Source organism: Yarrowia lipolytica, chromosome 1E (genome assembly GCF_001761485.1).
Source record: "Yarrowia lipolytica chromosome 1E, complete sequence".
Lineage (NCBI taxonomy): Eukaryota > Fungi > Ascomycota > Dipodascomycetes > Dipodascales > Yarrowia > Yarrowia lipolytica.
This window is the reverse complement of record NC_090774.1, coordinates 2,397,394-2,416,583: the sequence shown is the minus strand read 5'-3', so window position 1 is coordinate 2,416,583 and position 19,190 is coordinate 2,397,394. Positions and strand designations below refer to the sequence as shown.

The 19,190-nt window shown below is 51.6% G+C and overlaps 9 protein-coding genes and 1 non-coding gene across 10 annotated transcripts; 6 read left to right on the top strand and 4 right to left on the bottom strand.

Annotated features, from left to right (window-relative positions):
- Positions 1-1,701: 1,701 nt before the first annotated feature.
- YALI1_E24149g (uncharacterized protein) lies at positions 1,702-2,958 on the top strand (the record flags this gene model as incomplete). Its single annotated transcript, XM_504183.2, has 1 exon — positions 1,702-2,958. The coding sequence occupies one exon, from the start codon at positions 1,702-1,704 to the stop codon at positions 2,956-2,958; it is 1,257 nt and encodes a 418-aa protein (XP_504183.1).
- A 547-nt stretch (positions 2,959-3,505) lies between these two features.
- Positions 3,506-3,590, top strand: YALI1_E24131r. Its single transcript has one exon. It is a non-coding gene; the product is annotated as a tRNA-Lys (tRNA).
- A 212-nt stretch (positions 3,591-3,802) lies between these two features.
- Positions 3,803-4,456, top strand: YALI1_E24128g (uncharacterized protein; the record flags this gene model as incomplete). The annotated part of the gene is made up of 1 exon (XM_504182.2): positions 3,803-4,456. One exon carries the CDS (start codon positions 3,803-3,805, stop codon positions 4,454-4,456), a length of 654 nt encoding a protein of 217 aa, XP_504182.1.
- Positions 4,457-4,486: 30 nt separating this feature from the next.
- Positions 4,487-5,021, top strand: YALI1_E24120g (uncharacterized protein; the record flags this gene model as incomplete). Its single annotated transcript, XM_068283070.1, has 2 exons — positions 4,487-4,544; positions 4,591-5,021. 2 exons carry the CDS (start codon positions 4,487-4,489, stop codon positions 5,019-5,021), a joined length of 489 nt encoding a protein of 162 aa, XP_068139171.1.
- A 192-nt stretch (positions 5,022-5,213) lies between these two features.
- YALI1_E24113g (uncharacterized protein) lies at positions 5,214-6,764 on the top strand (the record flags this gene model as incomplete). Its single annotated transcript, XM_504181.2, has 1 exon — positions 5,214-6,764. One exon carries the CDS (start codon positions 5,214-5,216, stop codon positions 6,762-6,764), a length of 1,551 nt encoding a protein of 516 aa, XP_504181.1.
- A 100-nt stretch (positions 6,765-6,864) lies between these two features.
- On the bottom strand, positions 6,865-8,719 carry YALI1_E24078g (uncharacterized protein; the record flags this gene model as incomplete). The annotated part of the gene is made up of 2 exons (XM_504180.2): positions 6,865-8,387; positions 8,584-8,719. 2 exons carry the CDS (start codon positions 8,717-8,719, stop codon positions 6,865-6,867), a joined length of 1,659 nt encoding a protein of 552 aa, XP_504180.2.
- Positions 8,720-10,047: 1,328 nt separating this feature from the next.
- Positions 10,048-11,409, bottom strand: YALI1_E24052g (uncharacterized protein; the record flags this gene model as incomplete). The annotated part of the gene is made up of 1 exon (XM_068283069.1): positions 10,048-11,409. The coding sequence occupies one exon, from the start codon at positions 11,407-11,409 to the stop codon at positions 10,048-10,050; it is 1,362 nt and encodes a 453-aa protein (XP_068139170.1).
- A 907-nt stretch (positions 11,410-12,316) lies between these two features.
- Positions 12,317-13,711, bottom strand: YALI1_E24028g (uncharacterized protein; the record flags this gene model as incomplete). The annotated part of the gene is made up of 1 exon (XM_504178.3): positions 12,317-13,711. One exon carries the CDS (start codon positions 13,709-13,711, stop codon positions 12,317-12,319), a length of 1,395 nt encoding a protein of 464 aa, XP_504178.3.
- Positions 13,712-14,551: 840 nt separating this feature from the next.
- Positions 14,552-17,125, bottom strand: YALI1_E23994g (uncharacterized protein; the record flags this gene model as incomplete). The annotated part of the gene is made up of 1 exon (XM_504177.3): positions 14,552-17,125. The coding sequence occupies one exon, from the start codon at positions 17,123-17,125 to the stop codon at positions 14,552-14,554; it is 2,574 nt and encodes an 857-aa protein (XP_504177.1).
- Positions 17,126-17,808: 683 nt separating this feature from the next.
- On the top strand, positions 17,809-19,035 carry YALI1_E23988g (uncharacterized protein; the record flags this gene model as incomplete). The annotated part of the gene is made up of 1 exon (XM_504176.1): positions 17,809-19,035. One exon carries the CDS (start codon positions 17,809-17,811, stop codon positions 19,033-19,035), a length of 1,227 nt encoding a protein of 408 aa, XP_504176.1.
- Between the last annotated feature and the right edge of the window lie 155 nt (positions 19,036-19,190).

Here is a 19,190-nt window from a genome sequence, read left to right as displayed (position 1 = left end):
GTTAACAGTTGGTGAATGTTACATCATCTGGACACAACTTCTCACAGCTGCAATAATATCAAGCAATACAGACCAAGTGCATCGTTGCCAAGTCGCTTACAGTATCGTACTCGTACTTTTTGTCTGGGCTTTGTTGTTTCAACGCTCCGTCGCTTAGCGAATAACATGGCGTAGGTTGGCTATGACCCACCAGACCGCCCATTATTGCCGGTCGTGTGAGCAGCGGAGAGTGGTACAACGCTTTCGTTTTCTTCTGAGGCCCCCAAGGAGGATAAACTCGCGGTGCAGGTCCCCCCTGGGTGACTCAAGCCGTGACTCTTCGGGGGGTGACTGACTACAGACGGTGGTAGCAGATGAAGAGTAGTGTAGCGTGGCTATAGCTCAGTGACCCACCAGTCAATGCTGGCCGTACAACAACTATGGCTTCCACAAACGTCGCGTCTTGGCAACCAACAAGAGTTAGACACGCATGTACACTTGAGAGAGGCATTTCTGTCGTCGCAAGCGGTTATTACGCATGGTGACAGAATTCAATGGAAATTTTGGACTCGCTCAGGAGCTACTTGTGGGCTTAAAATAGCCCAGGACAGAGGCAACTAAAGCGGCGGCATGTAGGAGCTACAGTACAAGCCCTCGCACGACTTGTAGTACTCTAGACCACAGTCGCAGGGGCTGTGGCGGTGGAGACACCAATAGATGCTTTTTTCACCCCCTCCCGTCTACCACCACTGCACATACGGTTATTGGTATGTAGAAATACGTCACTGTGAATGAGTGTCTCAACTGGATCGACAATGTGGTTTGCCCTTTTAAGTCAAGTTGCACACGACAAGCAGAAGCTTGACAGACTCGACATAGAAGGCATGAGTGGGGTTATGGCAGAGAAAGAGAGAGAAAGAGAGAGAGAGAGAGACAGACAGAGACAGAGAGAGGGCAGTGTTGCTAAGAACCATGCACTCTGTAGCCTACCCCAGCTCTGTCTGCTCTTTGGTGCGATAGTTCGCATCCCAACGATCCAATGCACGCACCAGGGACCCTTATCTATCCCATGGTTCTTGTTTACAGTACGTACCGTCGTCGGAACGTATACCGTTTTTGGGAGGAGAAATTTGCGGTCCCACTTGTAAAGTGGGTGTGTCGGGCGACCGAGGGTCCTGAACGGGGTGACATGACCGCTGTGGTGGTCCACTTTGCTTTATAAACCTGTTTTCTGCGACTTCCTGTTTTCAGACCTCCGTTTGTCGCCCTCATCCCTCCTCCTTCTCCTGTCTCTGGTTTGGCTTCACTTGCTATCTTAGAGTTGAGTTGGTCCAGTAGATTGAAAATTGAGCGAGACAAGTGAACTGTAATTAAAGTACCGTTTTTTTTTTTCCATGACACATAAAAGACAAGGACGTAGCATCCCAAGAAGTGGACCTTCACTCTTGTTCACCACTTTTTCGTCACCCCAAGCACTCGACAATCCGCCCCGATTGCCGACTGCTCAAACCCGGTTTTCCACCCTTTTATGACCCGAGAGCAACTGCTCAGAATTTCTCGCCCCGCTAAGCCCCGGTAGCAGGTCTAGGAGTATTTTACCAAAGATATATCGATAACCCGCCAACACAACCAACCTCACTCTCTCAGTCGTTACCGCGTCTCCAGTAACGTCCTAACGTCTCCCCCTAAAAGAACCCCCGTCCCTTTCACCTTTCATTCACTATGATCCTCGAACACCACGTCAACCACCAGGTTGCAGTCGACCTCGACTCCGCTGAGGCCTTTGAGGGCCCCGAAAAGCTCCTCGAAGTCTGGTTTGCGCCGAACCAGGAATCACTAGAAGGCACCAATAAGTCTCTGCGGAACGTCAGCACCGCCCAGTGGGAACAGCTGCTCAACATTGTCCAGTGCAAGGTGCTGTCGTCGGTGCACACGTCTGTGCTCGACGCCTTTGTACTGTCCGAGTCGTCCATGTTTGTTTTCCCCCACAAACTGGTGCTCAAGACCTGCGGCACCACCACTTTGCTGGTAGGAATCCCCAAGATGCTGGAGATTGCCCGAACCATTGCTGGCTTTGGAGCCAACGCCACCCCCTACCGTGTCTTCTACTCTCACAAGACCTTTAACTGTCCCGAGAAGCAGGCCCCGCCCCACAAGTCGTGGAAGGACGAGGTGTCGTACCTGGACTCGCAGTTTGACAACGGCAAGGCCTACCTCGTGGGAGACACCACCTCCGACCACCACTGGTACTGTTACGTGACGGGCCACGACGACCACGAGGAGGTGGCTGCCCACAAGGACCACGTGATTTCGTCCCACGACGAAACTATGGAGATTCTCATGACGGATCTGTTGCCCTCTCGAGCACAGCAGTTCTTCACCGACAGACTCCCCGGAGACGCAAACAACGCCGGCTTCCAGCACAAGCAGGAGCTGCTGGTGGGCGTGGAGCATGTCGTGAAGGCTGAAACAGACTCGGCCACGTCTTCCGACTCGGAGGGAGCCACTCCTGCATGTTCAGGAACTTGCAAGGCCGATCCCGGTCACGTGCTCGGCGCATACGTGTCCACCCAGTCCGGTATTGCTGACATCTACCCTCGGAACAAGGCCAGTGTCGCAGTTGATTCCTTCTGCTTCACTCCCTGTGGCTACTCTGCCAACGCCATTGTGGACTCGGGTTACTACTACACCATCCACGTGACTCCCGAGCAGCACTGCTCATACGCCTCGTTCGAGACCAACGTGCCCGCCAAGGAATACGGCATGTCCAACATTGACGTCATTGAGAAGGTGCTCAACGTTTTCCGACCTGGCAAGCTGTCTGTCACCCTTTTTGAGGCCGAGAACAACTCGCTGCAGGACTGCCACCAGTTTGCTCGGCACCTCGACGGCTACAAGCGGACTGACAAGGTCCTCTACGAGTTTGACGGCTACCAGATGGTCTACGTTTGCTTCGAGGCCATCAAGGGTCGAAAGTAGACTAGATTAGATGCTGCTAGATTAATTAATCAACCCACTGAAGATAATTGTAACAGTTGGCTGTCTTTGTACGACGGTTACAGTGGTATTACTGTAGTACAGTACGTGGATGAAGACATGGTGACATTTTTCTCTATGTTCTCTATTTTTTCTATTTTTTCTATATTTTTTCTATTCTAGGGAAATATTTTCTGGTTTTTTTTTCTTTTTTTTTCTAATGATTTTTTTTTTTATTAAAAATATATATATTATTATATAATATATATATAGTATTTTATTCTAATGATTCATTACCAGGTCTATAATACCTAGTTAAGGCGGTTATTGGCGTTTAAATAATTCATATCACTTCTGAATCTTTTGCGATGTCGCTGCGAAGGCGCTGTCGGGTTGGTTTTGTCGACGCTTCGTCTAGTTGATGTCATTGTGCGTGGTCTCGTGGTAGTTGATTTTTTTTTTTTTTTTATTCTTAATGATTCTTTTTTTTTTTTTATTATTTTTCTATAGCATAAATTGAATCTCCCATTTTTTCAACTCCATCGTTCCCGCCTGGCTAGCTCAATCGTGTTAGAGCGTGAGACTCTTACTATTAAGTCATCTCAAGGCTGTGGGTTCAAGCCCCACGTCGGGCTTTATTTTTGCTTCATTTACTGTGCATGTTCATTTGTCTTTCTTTTTTTGTGCCCAGGAATCTCTTGTCTTTTTTACACCTTTTTTGCTCACGTGACCTGCTATCGGTCATGCAAGTTTATGTGGATGCGTAAGTCTACCTCGGAAAGAGTTGATCAGCGTTTCACATACACGCCAGCTAGACGCGATCTGACACGACACAACAGCCCCCAGCATGTCTATCGATGAGTCGTTACAGATCATCGAGGCGCGCATTCGTGACGCGGAGTTTCTGACCCAGAAAGCTCCTGCTCTGGCTCGAGAGGAGAACCAATTTGAACTGGACACGGAGGATGAGCTGTTCAACGAGCTCATGAGAAGCGACCAGGTGGTGGACGACACCTTTGTCAACGTCGACGGGCTGTCGCTGGAGAAACAGCTTTCATTGGTGGAGGGAAAGTTCCAGCAACTGATCAAGGAGAACAAGGTGTTCCGAGACTACCTGACGTCCATAGAGCCCTACAAGCAGGACCTGGGTCTCATGAAGGCTGCACAGGCCAATGGTAGACCTTCACCGGAAGCTAAAGTGGTGGTTGATGCACTTGACCCAGACACTTTGTTGTCTTTCACTCATGCTCATGGGGTGGACGAGATCAAGAGTGTCGGAGAACTGGTTCCTGAGAGCGCTTCCAAGGTGCTGAGTGAATATTCAGAAATGGCTCTGACGGAGGACCATCTGGAGAGACTTAGCAACGACGTGGCCATACTAGCTGTGAGATCCGCCCGGGTGCTGGAGAAGTACGTGTCGGAAATGGTGATTGAGCCGAATGAGAGACTAGGGGAGTTGGACGAGAAGCGGAGAACTGAGGCAGCCAAAGCAAAGGATTAGGCGACATGAGCGGTCGTAATTCCGCCTCGGATGCCGCAGGATAACCCTCGGATCGTCCTTGGCGTTGCACTCCAGGTACTCGTCAGTAGTACAAGAACGACCTTGTTTCCTGTCTACCAGCTGATGTATTCCAGTTGCATGCACACGTGTTTCCAGCCCATGTTTCTTCAGCCGTTTCAGATCTAAGTGGCCTAACAGAACCTCATGGTTCAAGCGGGTTTTTCCGCTGTCTCCACCGACCTTCGCATTGGATTTCCTTGCTTGGACACCAGCCGCATCATTTGGCGCATTCCAAAACACTAAGCGCCATACGACATCGAAAAATGGGGGCTCTCTTGGCTGTTATAACACCCTGCTTGTCAACATGCACCAGCCAAAAAAATCCGGTCTAAAATCCCCATGCATAACTGGCCCGCCGTGTGTTTTTGGACGGTTTTATGGGTACAAGTACATCACAGACATAGCTGAAACTATGACTGTGGAGAGAAAGAAACGGTCAACTCACTCGTCCTCGTCGAGGATACCAACATCTGCCTATCATTACAAGTACTCAATAAATGCATAACCCTCCACCCGGAATTTAAATGAGGCATGGCTGTGACAGGCAGGAACGCCAAGAGGTGTCATCGCGCCTAACTCATTTGACGGATGTGGAGTCTCCATTAACTGTGGGGAACGCGGAATCTCATTACCAAGCATCGCCAAGAGGACGAGATGTATATATCGACACTGTGGAGTCGCTGGAACGACAGTCAAAATGTCAAAAGCCAGAGATTCAGAACTGGGGGCCACCCCACCATCTCCAGATAGCCCCAGTCAGGCTCCCAGTGTCCAGGAAGTCGAACTCAAGGAAGATCATGACACGTTCATCGAGAGTCTACCGCCTATTGTAGACGAGAAGAAGGTGATTCGAAAGATTGACATGAGAATCATCCCTATTCTGTCCCTTCTCTACCTCATGTCGTTTCTAGATCGAGGCAGCATCGGTAATGCCAACATTGAGGGATTGTCTGTGGACCTGGGCCTGACCGGTGCTCAGTACAACATGTGTCTGACAGTCTTCTTCTTCACCTACTCGGTCTTTGAAGTACCCTCCAACATGATGCTTAAGAAACTAAAGCCATCCATCTGGCTGCCTACCATCATGGTTGCCTGGGGCATCGTGATGACTTTGATGGGCATTGTTCAGAACTATGGAGGACTTTTGGCTGCTCGAGTCTTTCTGGGACTCACCGAAGCCGGACTTTTCCCTGGTGTCAGTTATTACCTCACCCTGTGGTACTGTCGACGAGACATTCAGTTCCGGACAGCCATGTTCTTCTCAGCAGCGTCTGTGGCAGGTGCCTTCTCCGGACTATTGGCTTTTGCTATTGCGAAAATGGACGGCGTGGGGGGACTTGAGGGATGGAGATGGATCTTTATTCTGGAAGGCATTGCGACCGTGGTCATTGCCATCTTGGCCTTCAAGCTCGTGGTAGACTTTCCCGACACAGCCAGCTTTCTCAACGAGCAGGAACGAGAATGGGTCATTTGGAAGCTCAAATACGACACTAACAAGAGCAAAAACGCCGTCCAACCGCCTGTACTGGTTGAAGAGAACCACGACACAACCTGGGCAGAGGTCCGAAAAGCCTTCAAAGATCCTCAGCTCTACCCCCAGACACTGCTCTATGCTGCAGTGCTTGTGCCTCTCTACGGAGTGTCACTGTTCCTCCCTACCATTGTCAAGAACCTCGGATACACGTCTTCCAAAGCCCAGTTGATGACAATTCCAATCTACACTGTCGCTGCCATTGCTTCTGTCTTGCAGGCATGGGTGTCTGATAAGTTTGGTTTGCGGTCACCTCTACTGGTGGTCAACTTCTGTTGTATGTTCATCGGATACATGCTGGCCATGAACGTGTCTGCAGTAGATAACCCCTCAGCCACATATGCTGGTTGCTACTTGGTAGCTCTGGGCCTGTACCCTGGTATTCCTGGTATCATCTCCTGGCTCTCTAACAACACTTCAGGAGCTTACAAACGAGGCGTGTCTATGGGAGTGCAGATTGGTTTTGGAAACCTCTGTGGAGCCATTGCGTCTCAGATCTACCGAGCCGAGGACGCCCCACAGTTCAAACTCGGCCACGGAATCGAAGTCATGTTCATCTGTCTTGGTTTCATCTGTATCTTTGTTCTCAACATCGGCTACTACATTGTCAACAAGAGAAAGAGACGTATGATTGCCGAGGGCCAGTGTGGACACTACACGGCCGCAGAGCTTTCTCAAATGGGTGACAAGTCGCCCTACTTCATCTATGCTCACTAATTCAGTTCCTTGGGTAGTATGATAGTATGTCTATTAATGGTACTATGAAAATGCTTAAATATTTTAGATGTAGTGTCAGTAAAGTAACGCAACAAGGCAGTCACTCAACCTGCCACTTGCTTCCTTCCATGGCTGGGCTGGCCATGACAATAGACCGTCGGTTGACAGCCTTGTCCAGCTCCGGAGTATCTTCAGCCACCCGAATCAGTGACCGTCTCAACTCATCGTTCTCCATTGCCTTTGTCTCCAGAGTCATTTTGAGATCCAAAGACTGGGTTTGCTGCCGCCTCAGATCCTTGTCCAACTGCGACATGCGAGACTGCACCGACTCCAGCTCCAGATTGAGCTTGGACATTTCCGACTCCCGGGCATGCAGAGCCAGCTCGGTTTTCTCCAGTTCCTCCTTGTGTAAGATTGTCTGTTTGGCGATAGCTGTCTCGTGCTCCAGGCTCTGCAACTCCAACTTTGAGGTCAGACTCTCCACCTGCTGCTCCAGAGCGTTTACTTGGGCCTCCAGCTCAAAGTTGCGTGCCGTGAGCTCCTCTTCATTGACATGGTTGGAGTACCGAATGGCCTCCGACTGTGCCAAGTCGGGCACCTTATAGTCTTCCTCATCGTCATCATTGTTAGTCTGCGAGGACGCCTGTCGCGAGTCAGCACGTGCAGTTTCAAGCTGCTCTCTGACCCGTTCGTTCTCCTTTCGAGCTGCCGTCAGCTGCATCTGCAGATCATTGATCATGGGCATGAAGGTCTCTGCGTGGTTGGTGGACTCACAATATTCGGCGTTCTCGAGCTCAAGTTCCAGATCAGCCACCTTCTCTTGCAAGCTGGCAATCATGGAGTCCTTATCTCCATCAGCGACAACAGTTCGAGGAAGCGACTTGAGCTGTGTCTTCTGCTGGGCCAGGAGCTTTGTAACACGAGCGTCCGACTTCCGGAGCTTCTCCTCCGTCTCAGCCAGCTTTTTGCGCATCTCCACAGCGTCTCTGGACACTCTCGGGAGCGAGGAAGATCGTTCTGTGATGGACGACGATCGTGGCGGCACTTTTTTCGGATTGATGGGCGAGACTCGGGGTTTCTCAGAGCCCCTGATAGAGGCACTGGCAGCCTGGGCCATTGAAGGGCGGTTGGAAAGTCGTCGTGTAGCTGCTGTGGGGGTTGTATTGCTTGGAGACGACGTGGACGATGCTTTGCCGCTGATGGAAGACGTTTTTGAGGTTGAAGGAGTAGACGCTCGCGAGGTTCTAGCTGCAGCAGCCGAGATTGAGGGCCGCGCTTGGGTCTTCGGCGTTATCGAACGCGGCGCAGGTCCGGACGAAAGCGGTGACTTGAGTCTAAGAGGCTTGACTCCCGCTTCTGCCAGAGAGGACTTTCGTTGTGTTGATCTGGTGGGGGTGGCCACAGTAGGTGTAGTGCTGGGCTTGTTAGTGGAAGGAGTTGGGGTTGATTCTCCGGGGGCCAGGCGAGAAGGCTGGCTTCTGTTGGCCGGGGGAGAAGGCGAAGAGGAGCCTTCGGAGCTACTTCCACTTCCTCCTCTCAGGGACGAGCCTCGGGTGGGGAGGTCTCCTTTGTAGGACGGCTCAATGCCCAGTTTTCGGGCGCGAGGTTCCACGGGCGGCGAGGCTATTGTTAGTTGGGTTCTTTGACGGGACACACGATTGGAGTATTTCTCCGGAGTATCTCTCCGGGGAGCTCACGATACAGGTACAGCGGCACGGGGTGGGCCGTGACATGTTGGTTGGAGGTCTGCTGGCTGCACTAGGACGTCTGTTTGCTTCTTCGGATTACTGTACTCCGTTCATGCCATCATAATACTCACTCTTGGCTCTGCTGGCGGCGGTGGAGCTGCTGAGTCGGGCAACCAGGTCAGACATTTTGGGCCTTCGACTGGCGAAAGAAGAGTCGTTCGCTCGCGGAGGAGGGGCGGGGGGAGTCGCGCTAGCCGTGGACGCCATTAGTGCCGCAGGTCTGTTTGGTGACGGGTGGGTAGGGGGCCAGAGATGCCAGGCTGTTTCACAATCTGCGTAGGTGGTCTGTCGCACGAAACCCTGAGCTTCTTTGTTGAAGGTACAGTTGACCAAGCGAAAGCCTATACAACGCAGGGATAGGGGTGGTGGTGATGGAGAGTCAGGGAGAGCCAGAGTCAGGGAGAGCCAGGGAGAGCCAGGGAGAGGGTGGCAGAAACGTGGCAGAAACGTGACAGAAACGTGTATATTCCTGTGTCTGTATTCATAGTGGACTCTTGTAGATCAGGGGTAGACATTTTGGACTGTATCAGGCTTATTTGGGAGACATTATAGTCGCTCTACAGTATTTTGTACGGACACCATATTAACTAATACAGCAAAAGTAAGTCAGACGTCATCAACACCGGTTGTGGTCGAGATAGTGGCATTTGGCGACGATGAGAGCGCTCAAAAGGACGAAATCAAACACTCGACTTGATCAAACACACGTACAAGACCCACCATCTCCCACAGTAGCCCCACCGTCGCGTCGGTCTACAAGCAACAAGCACTCGTACCGCAGAGCTGCTCGTATGAAGAAACGAACACACCCCGCAGAGGCTAAACGGGCTCTAAGTTGGAGCTTCTGCACCAAAGTAAAACGTTGGCCAGATGTGTTTGTCATAAGTTGCAACATGTTGTTTCAGGAGAAGATAACATGACGATGATGGTGTATATATATATACACAGAGTAGGTGACATGGACCCCGTAACAACAATCGTCTTTCAATCACCTACTTCTTTTTTTACGTACAGCTCGTATTAGTCGGTACTTGTATGTTAGTCGGTACTCTTATGTTAGTCGGTTTGGCAGCCAAGGGTGTTTGGCTGACCCCTATTTTTTTGACCGACGCGTTTACGTGGCTAGCACGCTACGAGTAGCAGAGTGCCAGATTGACATTGGATGTCTCAGTGCACAGTATCAGACAATATCCAGCCTATGGAATTGCACTGGCGCGGTAAAACTGCTCACAGACGCGGATAATAGTCGGTATATGCACTGGAATATTATATCTCCAGTATGAGCAGATGAGCATCGTCCAATCTCTCCAGGTGTGTATGTGATCGACATGGAGATCGGCCTCCACGCTGAATTGATCTGAGACAAATGTGATCGACGAGTGTTTGCACTGTATTGTGCGATGAGTGAAGATCTCGTAAACACATCTGTCCGCTTGCACCACGAGTACGTCTGGAATACGAATACATTACGGTAGAGCTACAGTGTACAAGTAGATAAACAGTTTGCTACAGCATGAGGCGATGACAGTCACCATCTAGATAACAAGGGGGATGACAATAGCCAGACCCATGAGTGCGCTGATGGCCAGCTTGTTGCCACCGCTGGTGTTCTGGGGAGGAGGACTGGGAATGGTAGTGCTCTTGGGAGGGGTGGAAACCGCGGGAACTGGAATAATAGGAGTGTTAGGGGGAGGGGGAAGTCCAGAGTCAGCAGGAGGAGCAGGAGCAGGAGTAGGAGGGGCCTGTGGAGGAGCAGACACCTCGACAGGAGGAGGAGACACCTCGACAGGAGGAGACACCTCGACAGGAGGAGACACTTTAACAGGAGGAGAAACAACTGTAGGCTCGATAGGAGGAGCAGCCACAATGGGGACTGTGGGGGTGAGGCTAGGAGCAGTGACAGTGGTGTCAATAACCACCGGGGTGTTGGAGGTCTCGGGAACGGCAACAGGAGCGCTGGGAGTCTCGGGAACGGCAACAGGAGTCTTGGGGACTTCACAAGCACCGGAAGTACAAATCTGGACAGTGGTAAAAGTGATAGTGCCCTTGGTGTAGGTGACAGTGGAGAGAGTGGGCCCCTCGGGCTTAGGCTGGGGCTGCTCGGGGATGCTAGAGACCTTGGGGACTTCAGAAGTGACAACCGCAGGGGTGGGGTGGCACTTTTTTTCGGTGCAAGTAACAACGGACGTGTATGTGATGGTTCCAACAGTGTAGGTCAAGACGGTGGCTTCTTCAGAGGGGGTTACGGCGGAAGAAACCACAGGAACGGCAGGGGTCTCGGGGGTAGGTTCAAGAGCAGGGGCTGGAGTCTCAGTAGGTCCAGCCTCAGTACTACACTCTTCCGTGACGGTGATAGTAGTAACTACTCCATCGGTCGTGTAGACAGTGGCATAAGTGGTGAGGGAGACGGAAGGGTCAAAAGAGGAAACAGGAGCAGGGGTAGGAACGACACTCTCGGTAGAACACTCCTCGATGATAGTCTCTGTAACAACTATGCCTGATGTAGTGTAGACAGTAGTGTAAGTGGTGTAAGTAGGGGTAGGGGTGACACACTCTTCAGTGACAGTCTTGGTGACGACTACTCCAGAAGTTGTGTAGATGGTGGTGTAGGTGGTGTAAGAGACGTCAGGGGAGGAAGTCTCGGTACAGGCAGGACAATGGGTCTTGGTCAAAGTCATGGTAGATGTGGAGTTGCTCTCGACCACCGTGACCACCTCGGTAGTGACCTCTTCGCCAGCGGATTCAGAGACGCCACTTGTAACAGCAGCATTGGCCTCAGGGAGAAGGGTCACAGCAGCCGTGGAGGTAGAGGAGATTGAAGCCAGGGTCGAGTTGGGAAAGATCTGGGCAGCAGCCAGAGAGGCCATGAGAGGCACAGACAAAACGAAGGGAAGCATAGTTGGTGAGATGTCTTGGAAACTGGGTAGCTTGGGGATATCAGGGTGACCCTTCTCTTTTATATTGTCTTTTTTTCTGCATATTCATTCTTCATGCTGACTCTACTTGTCGTTGCCACGACACGTTCAGTTTTTTCCTCTCCTACTACAGTAGATGACGTCTGACGTTGACGTCTATGTGGACTGTGAAGGCTGGATGGCTGTCTATGGGTTATCATGATATGATGAATAACGGTATCACTTGGTTCTCTGAGGTGGTGAACCAGGACGTTTGCTGAAGTGACTTCCTCTGGTGAATGTACTTGTAAGGAAGAACAGTGCATCATCGCATCAACACCAGCACTCGGATATACCTCACGGTGCAAGCAAGTCCTAGGTACACCCGTCGACGATGACAGAAGAGTGCAGGATACTATGCATGCAAAGATTGAAAATGACATGGCGCGTCCATAAATGTACCCCTTGATGACAATGCCATCCCTGCCGTGGCGTGCGTACAAGAGCCATTAGGTCTTAGATCAGGTACATGTTAGCCGCCGGTGGTGGGCAACTTGTGTATATGAAAAGAAGAAATGAAAGAAGAGATGAAAACGTGCAAACTGTACACAGGTACAAATGAACCGCCATGTAGATACCAAACAGACCTGCACCGTTTTTGTTAAACATACCAGTGGCCCCTTGATAGAATATTCTGTTGCTGTAGTGTTCACGTGAAACATATGCCGAGACACGTGTACAAGGAAGCTGTCAGATGCACACTGTCATTCTACAGAGGAGCCCCTTTGCTGTATCATACAGAGTACATGTCTTTTATAACATGCAATATATTCAATATATCTTTTATCTTAGTGTGGGAATCACAATGCTAATATGAGAATAGACCATCGTCATTTTGGTCGAATGCTATCTACTGTGAAAGCTGGCTGGCGCATGCAATGGCGGAGCCATACACGGTGCCCTCTTCCACAGCCACAAATGTCACGTTCAGGCCCTGCTCCCTAAGTCGCTGCTGCATTCGAGGACGGAAGTTGGGGTACTTCTGCACCATGGTGCCGTCGTAGGCAATGGACGGCGACTCGCAGTCCGAACCAGTCAGCTTGTAAATGGCGGTAATGAAGGCCGATGCCAGGGCGGCAGACCGGTCGGAGGTGGCCAGAATGATGTCCTGCACGTAGTCCAGCTCTCCCGAGTCGGCGGTCTCCAAATCAGCCACTTCGGCGGTTGTCAGCTCGTAGGGCCCGACGTCTGGTCGGCTCAAGAAACCCGTCTTGGACAAGTCTCGCAGAATCAGTCTGCATATTTCGCCGAGGTATCGTCCGGAAGACAGAGACTCGAGAGGCTGGAATCCAGGGCGCTCCAGAGCCTGGTCTAGCTCCAGGTCCCAGCACGTCTTGGACACACACTGGCCAAACAGAGACGCCTCGCAGTTGACAATGTACTTGTCCTGGTCCTGCTCGGTCTTCTTGAGCTGGTCTTTAGGGATCAGGGCAGACACGTTGATGCCTGTGCCGAGAATGAGACACAGGGGAGCGTTGGAAATGTAGTTGGCTGCCACCAGAGACGCCACCGAATCATTGAGAATGGCGCCGACCTCGACGGTCTTGCCGTGAGAGGCAAAGTGGGTCTCGAACAATTCCTTGAGGTCCTGGTTGATGATTTCGTCTGCCACTCCGTAGCCCTTGCCCATGGTCTGGATCAGGCCTGAGGAGATGTGGGGCTGGAAGATGGGGAAGGACCACGACAGGCCGATGGGGATGATGGTGGCTGTGCAGTCCTTGACCAGAGGCATGATTCGCTCGACGATCCAGTCGAAAAAGTCCGAGCCCGAGTAGTTCTTGACCGTGTCGGGGATGAGGTGCTGGACCGAGTCCGTGACGGTCATCTTCTCCAGATCGACCATGGAGCCACGGAGAGTGCTGCCTCCAATGTCGATGGAGAGCACCGAGCCCGTCAGCGAGTCGTTGGGCAGCGAGCCCATCTTGGACGGCAGCATGGACGGGGCGTCTCTGTTGGCGCATGCGGGGGTGATTTCTGCCAGAAACTCGTTCACCAGAGTGTCCAGAGACGAGCGGGTGTATGTGTGGTGAATGCGGAGGTTGTCGAGAACCTTTTGGTTGAAGCGCGACGGGTTTCGAGCCACGTAGCGCTCAAAGTCGTACATGAGATGAGACTCTTTAGTCAGCAGCTCCGAGGAGACCGACACCAGAGGGCCCTTACCGTGGCCGGGAAGGTTGGCGTTTGCGGCGGTTACAATCACAGACATTTGATGATGGTACGCCCGGTCGTCATCTCCCATGGACATATATAAATATCCTCTGCGCTCGATGTCTATCCAAGCGTGTGTTTATGCGTCTGCACCGTGTCGGGAACGGCGTCGCTAATAAATCGTGACAAGGTTGTATGCTACCTTGAAAATGCAACCTTGGTCCGGGGAAGCGCATGCGACCAAAGATGGAGGTTGACAAAAAACCAGCTGAAACAAGCAAAACTAAACCCTGTAGCAAAAGCGTTACATTGGCGTGGTCTGGGGACATCTGGGGTAGTTTGTAAAAGTGGAGATTATCACCCAATGGCGTTTGGTACCTGTTTTCTCGGTCCTCTCATACCCATCTCCACGCTCCTTGTCGCGTACTCACATTAGCCGTATTTATCCGTTCTAACGGTCCCGCCCTCATATTATTGGAATGTGTTTAATTACGTACCAGTACCAGCGCAAGTGTCTGTGCAAGTGTCAGTACATACAAGTAGCTACCAGTATTGTATTAGCCAAAGAGGAACAGCTAGCCCATGATCAGTAGCACAGGTTGACAACGCCATATAAGTCACCATCACCGTATAGTCGCCGTACCGTATACGCTCATTACCACCATTACCATGACTATTATAGAATACCCCAGACAAGTACCCCGGAGGAGAGCTTGAGAGTCTGCTTCTTAGCATTAGCGCCATCGGGGTTGGTGGGCCCTTCCGCAGGGTGGTATTGACCAAGGTAACGTCACTTCGGCTTACCCCTAACTATCCCACACTAATTACTTGACAACAATGGACTAATCACGTCGCAGCGGAGGGCTACCGTAACCCATGGCGAAAGCCGTCATTATTTCATTACGCTAGCCATACAAATACATACAATAGATGCGGGCTACCGGCTGAACTTCTCTTCCACCCGCCAGACAGAAAAGCCAAGCCCACTAAGACTGTCGCGTTGAGCAACACTCATGTGATCCAATACCACCGTCTGAAAGCCCTCAATGCGGAAGCTTCTCATAGCACAGCAAACAAGCCCTTGCATTATCAAATCAGAGTCGCACCGCAAACTGGTCATGCCACCCACCGACGGACCAAACTCATAGATCCAAGGCAGCCACCGGGCTATGGAAGAACCCTTATTGAACAGCACCACCGAGCCCACCACCGAACCATCCTTGAGACACTGCGCCACATAGGCATCCGACTCTCTCAGCTCCTCCGGAAGGTCTTTTGCGTCTGTTTCTGCAACACTGGCTATGGAGAACCGGAGGTTGTTCTGCTGCAGCTCCTGGATCACAGCCGCATCGACTCGGAAGTCCTGCAGCCTCTGGTTCACTAGAACAACCACATTGTCTCTAAAGATCATGGCCCGGTCCACCTTCTGTAGCCACGCCAGACTCTCGGGTGTAGCACCAGCAAAGTACGCGGGAAGCACCGACCCAAACGAGGTCAGCTGAGCCGCAGAGGGGTCCTTTCTGCCCTTGGCTCTTTGTACTCGCTTGTACAGGCTCACAGCTATGCCCATTTTCCGTCTGGACGGGTCCACCATGAGTAGTGCAACCTGGGTCTTGTGAGCCGCACAGAACCCATACAGCTTTCCAGTAGACGAGTTTTTCACCACATAGCAGTCGATATCATTTAACACGGAGAACGCCTCGGTTGGCAGCTTTCGTTTCGGGAAACATAGATCCCAAAGAGGTTGCACGTTCTCTCCAGCATACGTTTCCACCATCCACGTCTTTCTGGTAGACGTAGTACTCAGTGACTTGGAACCAGACCTTTGTCTACCCCAGAAGTGAGAGAATGGGATAGTTCCCAGCGCAGGAAGCTTACCAAACATGACCTTTGCACATGTGACCTGCATTTCTGGGGTAAATTCAAACGCACAGACATACGTCTTTGTATCCGATGTATGGTTGGAGGACGCCATGTCATGGGGGCTTGAAGCAGCCACCAGTACAAACGGAATACGTCTTTGGTCACAAAGAAGCTGCACGTACTTTGTTATCGAGGTTTGATACATGTTCGAGTAGGCTGTTGTGTTGACCAGAATCACAACCGTTGCTCTGGCTATCAGCTGTTCGTGTAACTTGATAATTCCGTTTTGGGAATACGAAGTGTGCAGTGTCTTTCCAGTATGATATGAGGCAATGGTCTTTCCCAGATGTTGAAAAGTCGCTTCGCCAGGAAGCAAGCGCACGTTGGATGGGTTTCCGTTGCCGTTTGTTTGCGCTGGAGTGCATCTGCCGCTGTGAATGTCGTCGGATTCACATAACGGGGTCAGCAGTAGAATCGTGTCTGAGCGTTTCAAGGAAAAAGGAATCATGTGAAGATAGTCTCTGCCAATAGCCACACACGACTCGTACGCTCGTGCAGACAGCAGTTTGTGTTCTTGCAACAGCTCTGCCACAAACGGTCTCTCTCCCAGAATACTCTGCCAGGTGAGATTCCTGCTAGACTTCATGTGTCTAACGCGTTCAGCAGATGCCATGATGCTTTCGGGCTCCACAAGTCCGTCGAGATAGGCGCCTGATAGACCTTCCAGGGCTTGCTTTTGCAACTTGAACGAAGAGCAGCACAAAATCATGTCACAGCCAGCCAGCTTTGCTGAGACGGTTCCTTGTTTCACTCCAACCTGTTGGTAAAGAGCCTCCATCTCCAGACACTCTGAAACAATAACGTTCTTGAATCCCAGCTGTTCTCTAAGAATATCAGTGCATATCTTCCAGGACAAACAAGCATGAGCTTCCGTAGGATCCAAACCTGGAGCAGAACATCCTCCCACCATGATGGCATCACAATCCATATCGATGATCGCCTTAAACGGCACAAACGCCTGTGCCTGCATTTGGAGCTCATTATCCGAGACCACAGGCACTCCCCCCAAGATGGAGTCCAGCGAGGCTGTTCCGTAGCCCGGAAAGTGTTTTCCACAGGCCATCATGTTTTGTTTCTGCAGTCCACGAAGGAAAGCACATCCGAATTGAGACACAATTTCGTGATCGTCTCCAAAGGCACGGGTCCCCAGCAAGAAGTCCGCACTGGCCGACGTCGACTTGAGCACGTCCATACACGGTGCAAACATGAAGTTGATTCCACAGGCTAGGAGCTCCTTAGCCGCCGCCTCGGCCACCGCCTCCACTAGATCGGTGTCTTTGGAGGCTGCCAGAGCCATTTGGCATGGGAATTGGGTCACGCCTTTCAGGTTGTTGAGAATGCCGCCCTCTTGGTCGATGCAAATCGCCATGGGCTGTTCGTGACCGGCTTCATAGGCCAGCTGTTGCACGCCGCGGATGAGCTCGCGTGCCTGGTCCACCGAAGGTAAGTTTTTGATGCTCACCTGGATGGAGCCAACCTTGAAGGTGCGCACTAGCTCGGCAATGTCCTCGTCGAGCTCCGCATTACGTAATCCACAGATGAATAGCTGGCCGATTTGGTTTCGTTCCGCCTCCGATAATTCCTCCATGTTGTGATGGGGTGGGAATAGTACCGGGTGTAGCGTTGCATTAGGTTGAAATGTATTAGAGTGGGAGTGACAGTCGGCTTCCTCCCCGGTCCGGTGGGGGACTAAGGATGCGGCCCTTGCTTTTGATGGCGGGGGGACGGAATGTGCCGCTTAGCGTCTTTGCTTAATTAGTGATGGTTTTGCATGGAGCCAGAATCTAGATCAGCAATTGTAATGTGAGAGAGAGAGACTTTGGGGATGACGAAAAAACAGATGTACATATATAAAATAAAATAAAATAAAAAATTAGCCGAGAGTTTTCACACAAGTTTATTCTTCTTTCCCTCCTCCATTCAGGACTCCAGTTCACCATTCCACCATACTCCACCATTCTGTTATCGAAGTATGTTGACTTGTAACTGAGACAGGTGCTCCCCCCGCACACGTTGCAGCGGATCCCAATGTAACCCTCCAACGTTACATTGGGGGAGTGAAGGGTAGCCGCGCGATAGAGCGGTGTAGCCGGCGATCTTCTAGGTTAAAGTGCAGCTCACAAGCAACTGGGCAACAAGTTGACTTTGGCTATGAGCCCACACGCACCAGCGACGGTTTACATATAAAAGAATCGCCATGGCGCGGTGAACGGACTTGACTCGCTCTTTCTGTTTTTCTTCTTTCTAACAAGGCTCTCGAAACCTCTCGCCATGTCTTCACCTGCCTCCTTCTCCTTTGACTCCATGTCCTCTAGGTCGTCATACTCCCCCAACCTGGTCAAGTTCACCAACTGCGTGCTGGTTGACGACGGACAGGAGTATGTGCAGGACCTGTGGGTCGACCTGGACCTCGGCCAGATTGTCGCTCCCGATGAGCAGCAATCTCCCCGAGTCATTGACCTGGACGGCTGCTATCTGTCGCCTGGTTTCATCGACTTGCAAATCAACGGAGCCTTCGGCTTCGACTTCTCCAAGATCCCCGAGAGCTCCGAGGAATACAAGGCCGGCATTCTGGAGATGGAAAAGACGCTTCTGATGACCGGAACCACCGCCTACTGCCCAACTCTGCCTTCCACCTACGCCAACGTCTACAAGCACGTTCTTCCTCTGCTGGCCCCCAACACCTCCCAGGGTGCCGACAACATTGGTATTCACGTCGAGGGCCCCTTCATCTCGCCCCAGAAGCCCGGCTGCCACCCCCAGGATGCCCTGCAGACCCCCCAGTCGGTCGAACACATGTACGAGACTTACGGTTCCAGGGAGAACCTCCAGAACGTCCGTGTCATCACACTGGCACCCGAGCTGCCCAACATGCAGCAGTGCATCCCTAAGCTGAAGCAGGAGAACCCCCATCTGACCATCTCCATCGGCCACACAACCTGCTCTTATGCCCATGCCAAGGAAGCCGCCCAGGGAGGAGCCTCCATGATCACCCATCTCTACAACGCCATGCTGCAACCCCACCACCGAGAAGCCGGTCTGTTTGGTCTTATCAAGACCCACGAGTGCCAGCAGCCCTCGTACGGACTGGTGGTCGACGGCATCCACGTGCATCCCTCCTACGTGGCTATTGCCTACCACACCAACCCCGAAAAGTGTTTCTTGGTCACCGATGCCATGTTTGCCATGGGTCTGGAAAATGGAATCCACCCCTGGGGCAACCAGGAGATTGAGAAGCGGGGTGGCATCCTTACTCTCAAGGGCACCAAGACCATTGCCGGGGCTGCCACCACCCTTGACGAGTGTATTCGAAACCTCGTGCACTGGGCCCAGATTCCTCTGGCCAAGGCTCTTCAGACCGTCACTGCCAACCCTGCCCGGGCCATTGGCGTCACCCACAAGGGCTACCTGCGACCTGGCTGCGACGCTGACCTGGTTGTGCTCAACGCTGCTGGAGAGATCCAGTCCGTCTTCAAGGGCGGTTACCAGGCCAAGTAGGGGAGGACGACACACGACGAGCACAGCATAAAACAGATAAATACTAACCATAGCCTTATTGTATAATAGACGATAAATGAATAATGATAGAGTGACTAATCGTGTCATGTAGAAGTACAATGCCTCCGTGATGAGTGGATAATGAATTAATATAA